Consider the following 13196-nt stretch of genomic DNA (forward strand, 5'->3'; position numbering starts at 1 on the left):
GATGACCTGCTCCTGCCTCCCACCTCTTAAGTGCTCAGCTCTCTGACCCTCCACCGACCCCTGATTTTTAACCATCTTCCTTAGGAAACGCAAAGGACGGAAGGGACCAGCAAGCAGGAGATCCCACAGTCCTGGGCTATTTCAGATCCTGCTTTGGCCTGGCCTCTCTCTACTCTGCAGCTTTGGTGGGTGTCATCTGTAAAATGGAGACGCCAACACCAGCTTTGTTCCCCATCTAGGGAGATGTGAGGATCAAGGGAGATAAAGGGCCCTGGAAGGAGCTCTCCAGAGATGAGAAGGTGAAGTGACAAATACCAGAGAGCGCTTGGCAATGAGAACCGACAAGTGCAGATCTGGACATGAACAGCTAGCGTCCCGCTGGTTCCGAGAGCGTTCAAAGCCACCCAGACGTCTTGCCCAGTCCGCGGACCCAGCCGCTGCGATCCTCAAATCCTAGTCCGGCAGGGCGGGCTGGGCTTGGAGAGAAGGGTTGGAAGGCTACCGCGGGTCCGCTCCCTGCAGTGGCTAAACCGAGATGGGCGCGTGCGCAAGACGAATCCCGTCGCCTTGCGCTCCTGTCGGGGCAGTTTCACAGCCAGGCCGCGCAGCACCGGTCCCAGCAGCCGCCACCGAGCCCTGGGCCCCTTGACACAGTGCTTCACAACCAAGGAGGAGCCTTTCTCAACTCTTCCCCACTCGGAGTTCTTCAGAAGCAGTCATTACTAATGGCCCGGGTTCCCTTCCCGTCTCCTGGGGAAGAAAGATAATTTTCTTCCGATAATGTTTTACTTTGTAAAGCAGAAAGTGTTTTAAGACAAAGGTATGATATATGACATATACCTAGGTACATATTAGCAGACATTCTGGCTCTTTTTCCCTTGATTTTTAACCCCTTATTTATGTGAAATAAACATGTACAGGTAGGCTCGCTGAATTTTCGCAGACCTCATACTGTGTCACCAGCACCCTGATCAAGAACGGAGAACTTTGCCAGCACTCTAGCGACCGCTGTTTGCCCCCCTCCATTACTGTCCTCCACTAATCTGACATCTACCACAGGCTCTTTGGTTTGACTGTTTTGAGTCTTGAATGTAAATGCTTTTTAAAAAAATAATTGCCTTGATTTATCTTAAATCCCCAATGTGAAATGAACTCGGAGATGAAGCCTGAAGCAAGGGTCATCATTTATCTCGTGCGAGGGGCAAGAGTTTCCTTGGGGGAAGAAAATAACCGATTAGCAGCGACAGTTGTTTGGGGCGCGCAGTCGTTCGGCCAGAAGCTCAGGGAGCGCAGGAACCGGCCTATCTCTTAGGGCTCGGCTGGTCATCTCCCGGGTTGGTCAAAAACGTTGTCATCAAAGTAATGACTTGCCTTTTCTTTTCTCTTTGGTATAGAAGGAGCTTCTTGGTGCCCCCCCCCCGCCCCGCCTCCACCCCGCAAATGCATACACACTACTACTTGGTCTCCAAGCCCAGATTCCCACCAAGATAGCTCTTTCCCCCCCTCTCTTTTGCAAGTCCCTAGATTTCATTCTTTGAACCTGTGATTGGAGGTTAAAGTGCACCAGGTTGGAAGGAGGAAGCTCTTAACAATAAAGGTTTGAATATTTAGCTGTGATCGGGTCTCTCGAGCTCCCCCCTCCCCTTATCTTTTAAAATGCAAATCGTGTTTCGGGGGGTTGTGCGCAGGGTGCGCGCTGCGCCTCGACGTCTCCAGCCATTGGTGTCTGTGTCATTACTAATAGAGTCTTGTAAACACTCGTTAATCACGAAAGGCCGCCGGCCTGGGGCTCCGCACTCCAGCCTGTGGCGGGTCTTCCCCGCCTCTGCAGCCCAGTGGGAAGGAGGTGGGAGGAAAGAAGGAAGAAAGGGAGGAGGGAGGAGGCAGGCCAGAGGGAGGGACCGCCTCAGAGGCAGAAGCGCCGCGAGGAGCCTGCGGAGCTCCGCGGGCTGGGGCGCAGCCAGCCGCCCTTCTCCGCACCCCCTCGCCCCTTCCCCTTCGCGCCCTCCGGCAGCCTCCAGCGTCCGTCCCCAGGCAGCATGGTGAGGTTTGCTGTCGGGCCCTCGCCACCATGTACGTGAGCTACCTCCTGGACAAGGACGTGAGCATGTACCCCAGCTCCGTGCGCCACTCTGGCGGCCTCAACCTGGCCCCGCAGAACTTCGTCAGTCCCCCGCAGTACCCGGACTACGGCGGCTACCATGTGGCGGCTGCGGCCGCCGCGGCCGCGAACTTGGACAGCGCGCAGTCCCCGGGGCCGTCCTGGCCCGCGGCGTACGGGGCCCCGCTCAGAGAGGACTGGAACGGCTACGCGCCGGGGGGCGCCGCGGCCGCCGCCAACGCCGTCGCCCACGGTCTCAACGGGGGCTCCCCGGCCGCCGCCATGGGCTACAGCAGCCCCGCCGACTACCACCCGCACCACCACCCGCACCACCACCCGCACCACCCGGCCGCCGCGCCTTCCTGCGCCTCGGGGTTGCTGCAGACCCTCAACCCCGGCCCTCCCGGGCCAGCCGCCACGGCCGCCGCCGAGCAGCTGTCCCCCGGCGGCCAGCGGCGGAACCTGTGCGAGTGGATGCGGAAGCCCGCGCAGCCGTCGCTCGGAAGCCAAGGTAGGCGGTGGCGGCGTCCCGCAGGAGGGGGCTGCTGGGCCGGCCGCGCGTCCAGGGCCGACCGAGGCGTCTAGAGCTGTCTAGGAGTTCCGCGCCAGGAGGGCCGGGGCGGGAGACAAATTCAGGGGGCCTCGACTGCCCGGCTTCTCTACGGCGCCTGGGCTGGCGGGGGGACCGGAGTGAATACTTTGGTCTCCCAACCCGTGTTCCGCTGGGGGCAGAGGAGAACCTTCCTCTTTCCAGCGGTCCTTCATTCGTACGGTCCCAACATTCTCGGGACACTCCCAGGAATGTCGGCGTAGCACGGCTGTGCAGGAGCGCGTCCGCCCCACTTGCTGCCGCTCGCGCTCGGCGCGCAGCTTCGAGCCGCGGGGGAAAGGGAACCTCGCACTCCACCGGGCAGGGCTTCAGAGCATTTCTTTCCACGCCATTGAGCCACTCAAGAAGAATGGTGGCCTGGGGGACCAGGAGGGCTGCGAGGATGGGCGTGGGACCAGGTTCGGCCATTCGGGCCAGTTCAAGAGATCTCAAGAGCTATGGCAGTAGGGAGACCCGGCAAAGCTGCAGTTGCAGGAAAGGCCCGGGGAACTAAGGGAAAGGAGCGCACCCCCTCATGGAACCTTTGATTTGCAAAGGAGTTCAATCAAAAGCTGGAGGGCTGGGGGCAAGACGTCGTGGGAGTCCTCCTGTGTCTGCGGACGGGGAAGGGGCGGAATCTTTGGTGAGGATTCAGCTTCTGGTCCAGACAGGAATCATTTCTCCCCACCCTTCCTTTCCAGGGTCTCAGGGTTGTGTGTGTGTGTGTGTGTGTGTGTATGTGTGTACATGCACGCCTATGTTCAAGAAACTTGCTCAAGAGATGTCCCTGCAGACATCCTAGGTTTGCCGGATTGTGGGGGCTCCTTAGTTCCGGGTCTGCCCCTTCTGGTATCGGGATGTGTGTCAAAGTGGGAAGGAAGTGCGAATAGGTGTGGTGGGAGAGTCCTGTTGGCGTCCCCTTTGCGCTCCTTGAAGTCTTCCTAGCCCTCTGCTACTTCCGCTTTTTTCTCTTCCCTTCTTTCTGGCCCAGCCTGGCCCGTAAGCAGGTTATGGCCACTTTGCAGAGGTTTATAGCCAATTACAGCCGTATAAATCAGAGAAGTCGTTGGGGGCTGTCTCTGGGCATCGGTATTTGCGTCACTGGGCACATGCCGGGTGGGAAATGCGGCCGCCCAGGGAGAAGGCCACAGGGCCAGCCTCGGAGCCTCGGCTAGGTCCCTGCCCCAAGAGAAGGTGCCCTCCTCTGAACAGAGCGCTGTCTCAGAGAAGGCTCTCTCTTACCGAGCCTGCCTGGGGCGCAACTGGCAGCGACCGGAGGCCCTAAGGGAGACCTTTGGTGTGTCCCGGGAGAGTGGCCGCGGGGCCAGGGAGGGGGAGAGGGAGGGGAGCCACAGGAGCCCAGGCCGCGGGGTCAGCAGATGAGAGGCTGCTGTGATGTCCCGCGCCGAGGTGGCAAGGCCGCAGTCGGCGCCGGGCGCCCTTGTGATGTTAATGTCGGGAGGCCGCGGCCCGCGGGCCAGAGCCCGGCTCCTCTGCGGAGCGTCATCTGTCAAGGGGCTAGGGGGTTGGTCCTCGGCCCGGCCCGCTTTGATATACACCTTCCCAGCCCTGCCATTGTCTCTTTTAGGGCCCGGAAAGAGGGTGGTGACTTTCGCAGTCAATAATGAATTCTCACAAGTCCCTCTCATCTCTTCCCTCCTCCAGCCCCCTCCTTGGTTCCCAGGGGGTGCGGGGCGCCTCCAAGTCCCTTGGGGCGCGGGCCGCAGAGCGCACAAGGGTCCTGGTCACCGCGTGCCCGGACCATCCGGGATACTGAAAGGGGAGCACTGGAGCAAGAGCCGCTCCTGAGCACCCCAAGGCGAGCACTGCTACTGGGATGTTCAGCTCGGAGAACTTTATTTTGCGCCCTGCTCCCCAGCCCTGGAGGTGCCCTTTAGGCTCCAACCTGGCTGCAGTGTCAGCCGAGCCTGATACTACCTGCGTGACCTAGTCTGGTTCTCGGTTTCCTCATCTGTAAAACGGGGCGACTACCCCTGGCAGCCGCGAGTGGGTTTGAGGCGGCAACGCGTGTGAACGCGCCCTCCACTTGGAAAGCTCTCAGAAAGTGTTAGTTCCCTTTACTTTCTTAGCAGGCGCGGGGTCGGGGCCGCTGCGCCCATTCAAATGCGCCTGCCGGGCCGTGTTTATGTTAATACGCCTGGCGGGGAGGGGGATGAAAGCCGGGACCGCCATTTGCTCAGTAGTGGTAATTCAAACAGAATGCGGTTGTTATTAAGGCATTGAAAGGGCTTTTCTTTGATAAGATCGCCTTGTCCTGCATTGTTTGCGACTGTGTTCCCCTTTCAGCGGCTCGGGGGAGCTCCCTCTGATCCGGCCTGTATCTTCCCAGGGCGCTTTTGTTGTGGTTTGCAAAGGGTTTTACCTGAACAAAGTCGGCCTGCGGGGCATTAAACACCTCCAAGAAACTCCCAGACCCTTTAGATCTTCCTGTAGGACTGGGCACCGGGGGACTGAACCTGTTCGGCTGCGGGAAGACCTGGACCTGGGGCCAACGAGGAGGGAAGAGCTCCGGGCCAGGGCCCTGCCAAGGGTTGACCCAGGACAGACTGAGTGCAGACGCCAGGCTCGGGCCTGCTCCAACCGCGACGGCACTATTTGTCAAGGCCCTTCAGTAAAACAATCAATCTGAGGTTTAATATGTTGACTCAATCCAATGAGCATAGATCACTGGTCTGGATAGCTCTGGCAGAGTTTGTAGCAGAAATAAACGGGGGATTAAAAAAAGAAAAAGTGCCAAATGCCAAACCAGGTTCAGCCAGGTATGCAATGTCGAGGGTGGGAGGGGTTTTCGACTTGCCAGACCCCAGCTCAGAATTCCACCAGATGGGCCTAGCGTGCCTGGGAGAAGATTCTGGTGACTTGAGAGAATCTGTCAGCTCCTGCACCCCCTTTTCCACTTTTAATAAAACAAACAGAAAGTAACACCACCACCCCACACATTGTAACCAGCACACACCCACAACCCCAGCTGTTTTTAGGGTGGACTTCCATCTCCGGCAGGCCTGCAAATCTGAATACTCCCAGAACTGTAGATTCGGTCCTGCCCCCTTTCCCTTCGGCCTAGCCTGCTCCAGTACTCTATTTGGTTTACCGGAAGGGTAGCTGGGTTCTGTTATCGTGTACGTATGAGGTTTTAGTTTTTCTTCATTTTTAAAAACCACTTAACCCCAAGGTTAGTTTAGTTGTCTTGGATAGCCTCGCACCCTCCCCTCAGGACCCCCTGGGGGGTCTTGTCAGACCCGGCAGGAACCAGCCAAACCCTGGCCCCCTGGGGCGGTGGAGGAAGAGAAATGGCCCTTGGGTTAGGGAGGTTTGTCATTACCCATGACTGATGGGCCGCCTTGCAGTTCTCAGCCCTAACTTCTCCTTCCTCCACAGTGAAAACCAGGACGAAAGACAAATACCGAGTGGTGTACACGGATCACCAGCGGCTGGAGCTGGAGAAGGAGTTTCACTACAGTCGTTACATCACCATCCGGAGGAAAGCCGAGCTGGCCGCCACACTGGGGCTCTCCGAGAGGCAGGTGGGAACCGCCTTGCTCCCTCCAGGGCCTGGTCACTGGCTGGGGGTGGGGGTGGGGCTCCTCGGGCAGAATTAGAAGCCAGGCCCCAGAATCTACCTAGTTCTGTGGGCAGATTAAAGCAGGAAGATAGAGGGGCGCCGGCTGGCTCAGAGCGTGCAACTCTTGATCTCGCAGTTGTTGAGTTCAAGCCCCACGCTGGGTGTAGAGCTTACTTAAAATAAGTAAGTAAGTAAATAAAGAAATAAATAAACAAGGCAGGAGGACAGATAGTATTTCCTTCCAAATGCTTTTAGAAAAGGTTCTTTCCGCCTCTAGTTGTCTTTTTTGGATGTTGATCCCCCCCCATTTTCCGGGACCCGGAAGGTGCAAGAAAAAAACTGACTAGCAGTTTAATCCAGAATTCTATTTAGGTGAAAGAAGACTTAAGGACCTATTTTCTTTGTGCCCAGCACCATACCTGGGGAAAAATTAATATAAGACCCCAAGCCCTGCCCGTAAAAACTAAAGTGAGGCTTGACTCATGAACACGCTATATGGTCTAGGAAAAAAAAAAAGGCCAAATCCACCGCCGGGAAGCCCCACATTCAATCTCATTCTCAGGGGGCGCCTGCGTTGCACAGTCGGCGAAGCATCTGGCTTTTGGTTTTGGCTCAGGTCGTGATATCAGGGTTATGGGATCGAGCCCCACGTGGGGCTCCATGAGCCTCAGGGAGTCTGCTTGGGACTCTCTCTCCCTCTCCCTCTGCCCCTCCCTACCATGTTCCTGTGCTCTCCCTCCCTCCCTCTCTCTCTCTCTCTCTCAAAAAAAAAAAAAGGATAAATCTTTTTTTTTTAAGTCTCATTCTCAGCTTTAAGATGAGGAGTATTACATTTCAGTTTAGCTTTGTGAGGCCAAAGGTTGTCCTTTTGAAGGATATCCATGCTGGTCTTTTCTTGCTTGTTGTAGGAAAGGCTCTGCAGTTTCTGTTTTCCTTGGTTCTGAGACTCTGAACTCTTCCAGTAAAGTTGTAGATAAAAGGCTGCCTTGGAACGAAACATGGTGAACAAGGAGGGAGGAAGGCTCTTCTCACCTGAGGCCGTACTAGGCTCGGGAAGGGCTCCAGCCCCGGGCTGTCATGGGGCTCTCGGATAAAGGCTGGAACAAGCTCTGGGGGTCCCTGAGTTCGAGAGGGCCCTTCTGTAGTTGGAGAGGGAGAGAGACACTGCTGCTGCTGCTGAGGGCCCTTCCTTCCCCCCTCCCCCATCGGCGCCTTCACCACCCTCTGTTTTTCTCCATTTTCCATTTCTAGGTTAAAATTTGGTTTCAGAACCGCAGAGCCAAGGAAAGGAAAATCAATAAGAAGAAGTTGCAGCAGCAACAACAGCAGCCACAGCCAGCCCCGCCGCCCGCACCGCAGCCTCCCCAGCCGCAGCCCGGCCCTCTGAGAAGCGTCCCCGAGCCCCTGAGTCCCGTGTCTGCTCTGCAAGGCTCAGTGCCTGGCTCTGTCCCTGGGGTTCTGGGGCCAGCGGCGGGCGTGTTAAACCCCACTGTCACCCAATGACCTACAGTGGCCTGCAGCAGCTGAGCGATTCCGGGCTGAGCCATGAGGAGCACAGACTCTGCTAGAATCCTCAGGAGAGACCTCCTCCCCTCCCGTCCACAAATGTACACCAACTTACCTAGCTCTCAGAGAAAAAATGGGGGCCAGGAGGAAAGACAAGTGGGGTTGGAGGCCTCAAGGAAGACATTCTCCCAGCTTTGGACTTCTTCGGTCTGACTTTCTGCCAGCGAGGAGATGGGATATGACAACCGGGGCTTCCTTTAGTACTGGCAGAAGCATTGCCTGGACTGGCTAAACAGACCAGGTTTTCAGCCCCTTCCTCCCGAGCTCTTGGCCTCCAGAATCTACAGGACGCATCTCTGGTTGAAGCTGAGGGGAGGGAGGGACTCGGGGGAACGCAAGTGCTTGAAGCCAAGATGGCTACTGCCTACTCACTGCCATTCAAGGGCCAGCTGGTCCCTCCTGCCTCAAGGGCAGGCAAGATTTAACTGCAAAAGTCAGAGGCAGCTATGATAGAAACCTGGACCTTCGAAAGACTGCAGAACCCCCAGGTCTTTGTCTTTCTTCTCTTCCCTTCCCAGGCCAGGAAGGGCTTGGCTGGTGTATGTGCGGTGTATGGTGTGAGGGGCGTGGTTATTGGACTCCAGGCCTGACAAGAGGGCCCGGGACAGGGCCTTGTTTAGAAAGCCTGTCACCAGAGCTTCTCTGGGCTGAATGTATGTGAGTGCTATAAATGCCAGAGCCAACCTGGACTTCCTGTCATTTTCACAATCTTGGGGCTGATGAAGAAGGGGAGTTTTTGTTGTTGTTGCTGCTGTTTGGGTTGTTGGTCTGTGTAACATCCAAGCCAGCATTTAAAAAGCCTTCTGGATCCAGGGGGAGAGAAGTGATATGGTGAAGGGAAGTGGGGGGTATTTGAACACAGTTGAGTTTTTTCTAAAAAGAAAAGAAAGGAGATAAATGAGCTTTCCAGATTTCAGATTCAGTATTTATCGTCTTCAGATTTTATCCAGAATTTTTTTTAAATGAAATATCCTGTCTACTTGCAAGCTAGTATTAGAAAAATCATGGAAGGGGTGGAGAAGGTTATCTGGACAACCTCATTTTACCTCAGAGCGTCAGAAGCCTGAGGGAGCAGGTTCTGAGACCTTCCCTGCCCCCAAGCCTGAGCCCAACCTTGGATTGTGGAATGTGTGGTTCTCCTGGGGGTGCCTTTGGGCAAAATGCACATCTGAATGGTCAGCTGCTTCCCAGCTGCCGAGAATTATGGGGGGATGGGGGTGAGAGAGTCCCCTCGAAGCATCTCATCAAATCAACACTGAGGCAGTTGCAGACATTCCCTTCATCAGTGATTCCCTTCACCCTAGGGATGTACCACAATCCAGCCAATGAACATAAGCGTTAAGTAAAAATGTTCCATTTTCTGTTCTCTCAAGGGAACATTTCCAGGAATATAGTCTTCTGTGAATCACTGGGCATTTCTGTGAGCTCTCGTCTGCCTCCACTACTTGCCCTGTGTTGCGAAACTCCCTCCTTTGCCCCACACCCCCTCACTCCACAAAGAATTCAAGAACCAGTATAAGGAGCCCCTTTCAGTGGTGGTTGCTTGTTATCTGGCCGATCCTCTGGGCCCCGGACTGCTGCCCTTGAGGTTTTGGGTCCTGGAAGACTCCGAGCTGGGTGCTCTGGACAGGCAGGGCCTGGGGAGGAGGGCTTTGCTCTCCATTTCGGTCTTCCCACATGCACCTTCCAGCCCTAATCACGGCTCCAGCAGAGGGAGGAGGTGGCCCCAGGGCTGGGGAGGAAGAGCAAAGCAGCGAGACCTAAATACCGCCTGCAGCATCTCCCCGGTTCTGCGGCCCTTCCGGGTGGCATTCCGCTCCGGGATTGAGAAAGGGGCTCTGGTGGCCGGGCCCGCGGGCGCCCGGCTCAGAGCTGGACGGAGAGCGCCTGGCCCGCCTCTCGGGCTGGGGAGTCCGCGGAGCCGGGGGTGGCGTTCCAGTCCAGGTTATCCGCTCCCCCCACCCACGTCCCCTCCCCCGGCCTCCGTGCCCCCTGGGGAGTCCCGGCGCTGGGAGGGGAGCGCGGACCCGCACCCGGCCGCGCCCACACGTCCGCCCCCAGCCGCCGCCGCGGTTGCTATGCGTTGCTGTGAAACGCCTGTCAATAAACTCTGTTTGGACAGTGGAGCGAGAGCACAAGGGTTGTTTGCTTAGTGGTTAGAGGTTCAAAAGTCAGCATTGTCCCGCTGCAAGCGATTACAAGTTCTTCCCCTGGCCGGGTCCAGCCCCTTGCACTGACGCCCGCCCCGGGCCCGCTCCCCGCGCATCCGGGGCGAGGAGGGGCGCTCGGCTGCTCTCTGAAATGCAGGTCCGGGGCTGCGAGCTGCCTGCCGGTCTCCCGGGTCGTGGAGGGGGCGAGCAAGAAGGGCCCCCGCTGGCAAGCGAGCCCACCGCGCTTGCGACGCCAAGACTCGCCCCTGGAGCAAACCCGAGGCCAGGGGGACATGGCGCGAGTGGGCAGTGCGGCCAGAGGAGGCGTAGGGAGGTCGGCGCTGGGACGCCCTGGTGCATTTTTGGTAGGGTGACTCCGCCGCTCCCAGGGCCTGCAGCCCTGGGACCGGGATGACTACCCGTCCTTCCCCAACCCTTGGCCCTCCCGGCGCCCTCCCGGAGCCCTGCCGGAGTTCCGGCCGCCAGGGGGCGCGAGCGCTCTGGGAAGAGCGGGGTCGGAGGCCGCGCTCGTCTCCGACTCTGGAGCGGACCGGAAAGGGCCGTAGTTCTGACCCAGGTGGAAGGTAGAAAGCTCTAGCGCCTCCCCTCCTCCCGCCCCAGGCTGCTCCCAAACTGGGGCACGGCGACATTTCCCCACTGTGGTCGTGGGCCTGCTGAAACTAAGTTCAAACTAAGCCAGGCCCAGGAGATTCTTGGATCTGTTGAGTGTTTAAGAAAAATAAATTTGGATGAGGGGAGCTATTGGCCATTCTAAAAGGGCCTTCTTTAAATGTTTCTTTAAAAAAAAATTACAATAATATGGATACGAAATGAATATATAAAAAGACTGAGAACTTAGGATAAATATGGGGAAGAATGTAACCGTCTGGTGGAACTCACGTCAAAAAAGCACATATAGGGAGGCCTGGCTGGCACAGTCGGCAAAGCGTTCTACTTTTGATCTTAGGGTCGTGAGTTCAAGCCCCATGTTGGACGTGGAGCCTACTTAAAATAAGAAAAAAATACCAAAAAAAGAGGTTGTTGTTGTTGTTGTTGAAGGTATATATGGAGAAAAGACAGCCTCTTTTTTCTTCGAACAATTCATGGCCTTATCATATTCATCTAATAAAGTTAGCAAGATGGGCTGCTAATGAGAGCAATGAAAGTTTCAAGGATAGTTTCTGATAATATCTGTAAGAGGCCTATGTCAGTCAAGAAAACGAATCTAAAATAGAAATCTTAATATATAAACAGCAGTATTCTTGCTGTTGTTATTCACAGCCACTCAGGAAAAGAAATAAGAGAAGGCAGCAAGCAGAAATAAAGAAACTTCAATTACATGGGGTGCCCCGGCTGGTTGGGTCCCTAGAGCATGCAACTCTTGATATCTGGGTGCTGAGTCCAAGCCCCAAGTTGGGCTTACCTTAAAAAAAAAAATCTTTAGAAGATTCAAGGGGTATTATTTGCACTTTGTTTTAGAGACAGGCTGCTAGTTACTGGTTTAATGACCTTGGGGGAGATCCCTACTAATAGGGGAATCAAATAACGTAAAGTAAGGGAATGCAATCTACCACATACACTTAGGATTAATCCCCAATAATGACAAGAATAACTGCTGCTTTTGATCATGAACCATCTTTTGCAAAGTGTGCAAGAATCCTTACAAAGAACCTCCGAACAAGGATAATTTCTCAAATCACCTCTGAAGTTTTTCTAATTCACTGAGTTTTGCTTACTTTGTCAAATAGCCCCCAGTCTGTTGTCTCTTGAGTTCCATTTCCTAGGCATCTGCATGGTGACAAAGCACTAACATTCCAGACGTGAAGATGAGTCACTGATGTGCATAGGTGACGTGCCTTTTCACCTACCAGAAAAGATATCCCCGAACACTTGTAGTGGCATTTAGGAGACTCGGATTAGTTGGGGATGTAGTTAGAAACTTCCTTATAATGACCAGGACAATTTCAACCTAAAGGGGGCAGAGAGGCAGGTACTGTAACTAGATGGCATTGAAAGTTTCTTTATTTTGAAGCAATTTCCATTCCAACACCTCAATGTCAATTCTGTACTCTTCCGGAAGCCACCCCAAAAAGCTGCTGTGGATTTAATCCTTTAAGGCCGATTCATCCCCTGAAATCATTTCAAGCATTTTATTCTAGTCCCCAGGATTTCCCCTGACATTGAAACTACAGCAACAGATCTTGGGTTAAATCAGTTTTGTGCTTAGGAGGATAAGAAACACACTCACATCTAATAATGTAGATTAACTTGTAAATATTTAAAATTAACATCTATTTTTTTAAATTACATTGAGACCATACAAACTTCTAACCTCTATAATTATTTTTTTTAAATGTTATTAACCCCCATAATTCTGACATTTAATCTTATTTTCCTTTGCCGTTTTCCTTTCACCTCCTCCTCTTATTCTACAAGTGGATATCCAGACTGTAATTTTAGGAAAGCAAGCAAGTTTTATGGATAACCATGGGATTGGCTTAGTGATACTGGGCCAAAACAATCACTAAATGTCTTACTAGCTACAAATTAGAGGGAATATATACTTCTCATATCATTACTTTCTTGAAGATTATGAAATAAGATGCAAAACAAAACAAAACCTCTCAAATGCCAAATAAAGAAAGTAGACTCTTCCAGCTCTAGAGATTATACCAACATTTACCTTGACTTTCTTCTTGGAAGAGTCAGTCTTGGAAGAATCAATTAGAAAGGGTGAAGGCAAGCACATGGATGACCTTTTGGCTCCTACGTCTCTAGTACCCAAACATTTAGTTTGTTTCAACAACAGTTTTTCCATATTGGAATTTGTCATTAACCTCAGTGGATAGTGATAATATAACAATAAAGTTAAATGACCAGTGGTTCTTTCTTTCTGTCTTTTTTTTTGAGGTGGGGGCAGGATCCTGGAGATTCTGTGCTAGAGGTCTAATCTATAAACCAGAACACGAACAGTTTTGATCCATGAAGAATTCCCTGAGATTAAATGATAACCAAACAGTCTCTTCACACATACACATTTACATAAAAAATAATACTCGGGTCGTGTGTTGGGTTTTTGTGCCCAATATTGTATTGGTAAATAGGAGCCCAGGCACTTTATGCATTTTTTAAAAGATTTTATTTATTTATTTGACTGAGGGAGACACAGCCAGCAAGAGAGGGAACACAAGCGGGGGAGTGGGAGAG

The 13196-nt window shown here is 53.7% G+C and overlaps 1 protein-coding gene across 2 annotated transcripts; it reads left to right on the plus strand.

Moving 5' to 3' along the window:
- Positions 1–1871: 1871 nt before the first annotated feature.
- On the plus strand, positions 1872–12862 carry CDX2 (caudal type homeobox 2). 2 transcript variants are annotated; one of them, XM_026492878.2, is made up of 3 exons: positions 1872–2612; positions 6090–6235; positions 7525–12862. In XM_026492878.2, the coding sequence occupies exons 1-3, from the start codon at positions 2072–2074 to the stop codon at positions 7774–7776; spliced, it is 939 nt and encodes a 312-aa protein (XP_026348663.1). In that variant the 5' UTR covers positions 1872–2071; the 3' UTR covers positions 7777–12862. The 2 variants fall into 2 exon arrangements, with proteins under 2 accessions (XP_026348663.1, XP_026348664.1); XM_026492879.2 differs by having other exon boundaries at positions 6090–6231; positions 7525–7660.
- The last annotated feature ends 334 nt before the right edge of the window (positions 12863–13196 follow it).

Source organism: Ursus arctos, unplaced genomic scaffold (assembly GCF_023065955.2).
Source record: "Ursus arctos isolate Adak ecotype North America unplaced genomic scaffold, UrsArc2.0 scaffold_10, whole genome shotgun sequence".
Lineage (NCBI taxonomy): Eukaryota > Metazoa > Chordata > Mammalia > Carnivora > Ursidae > Ursus > Ursus arctos.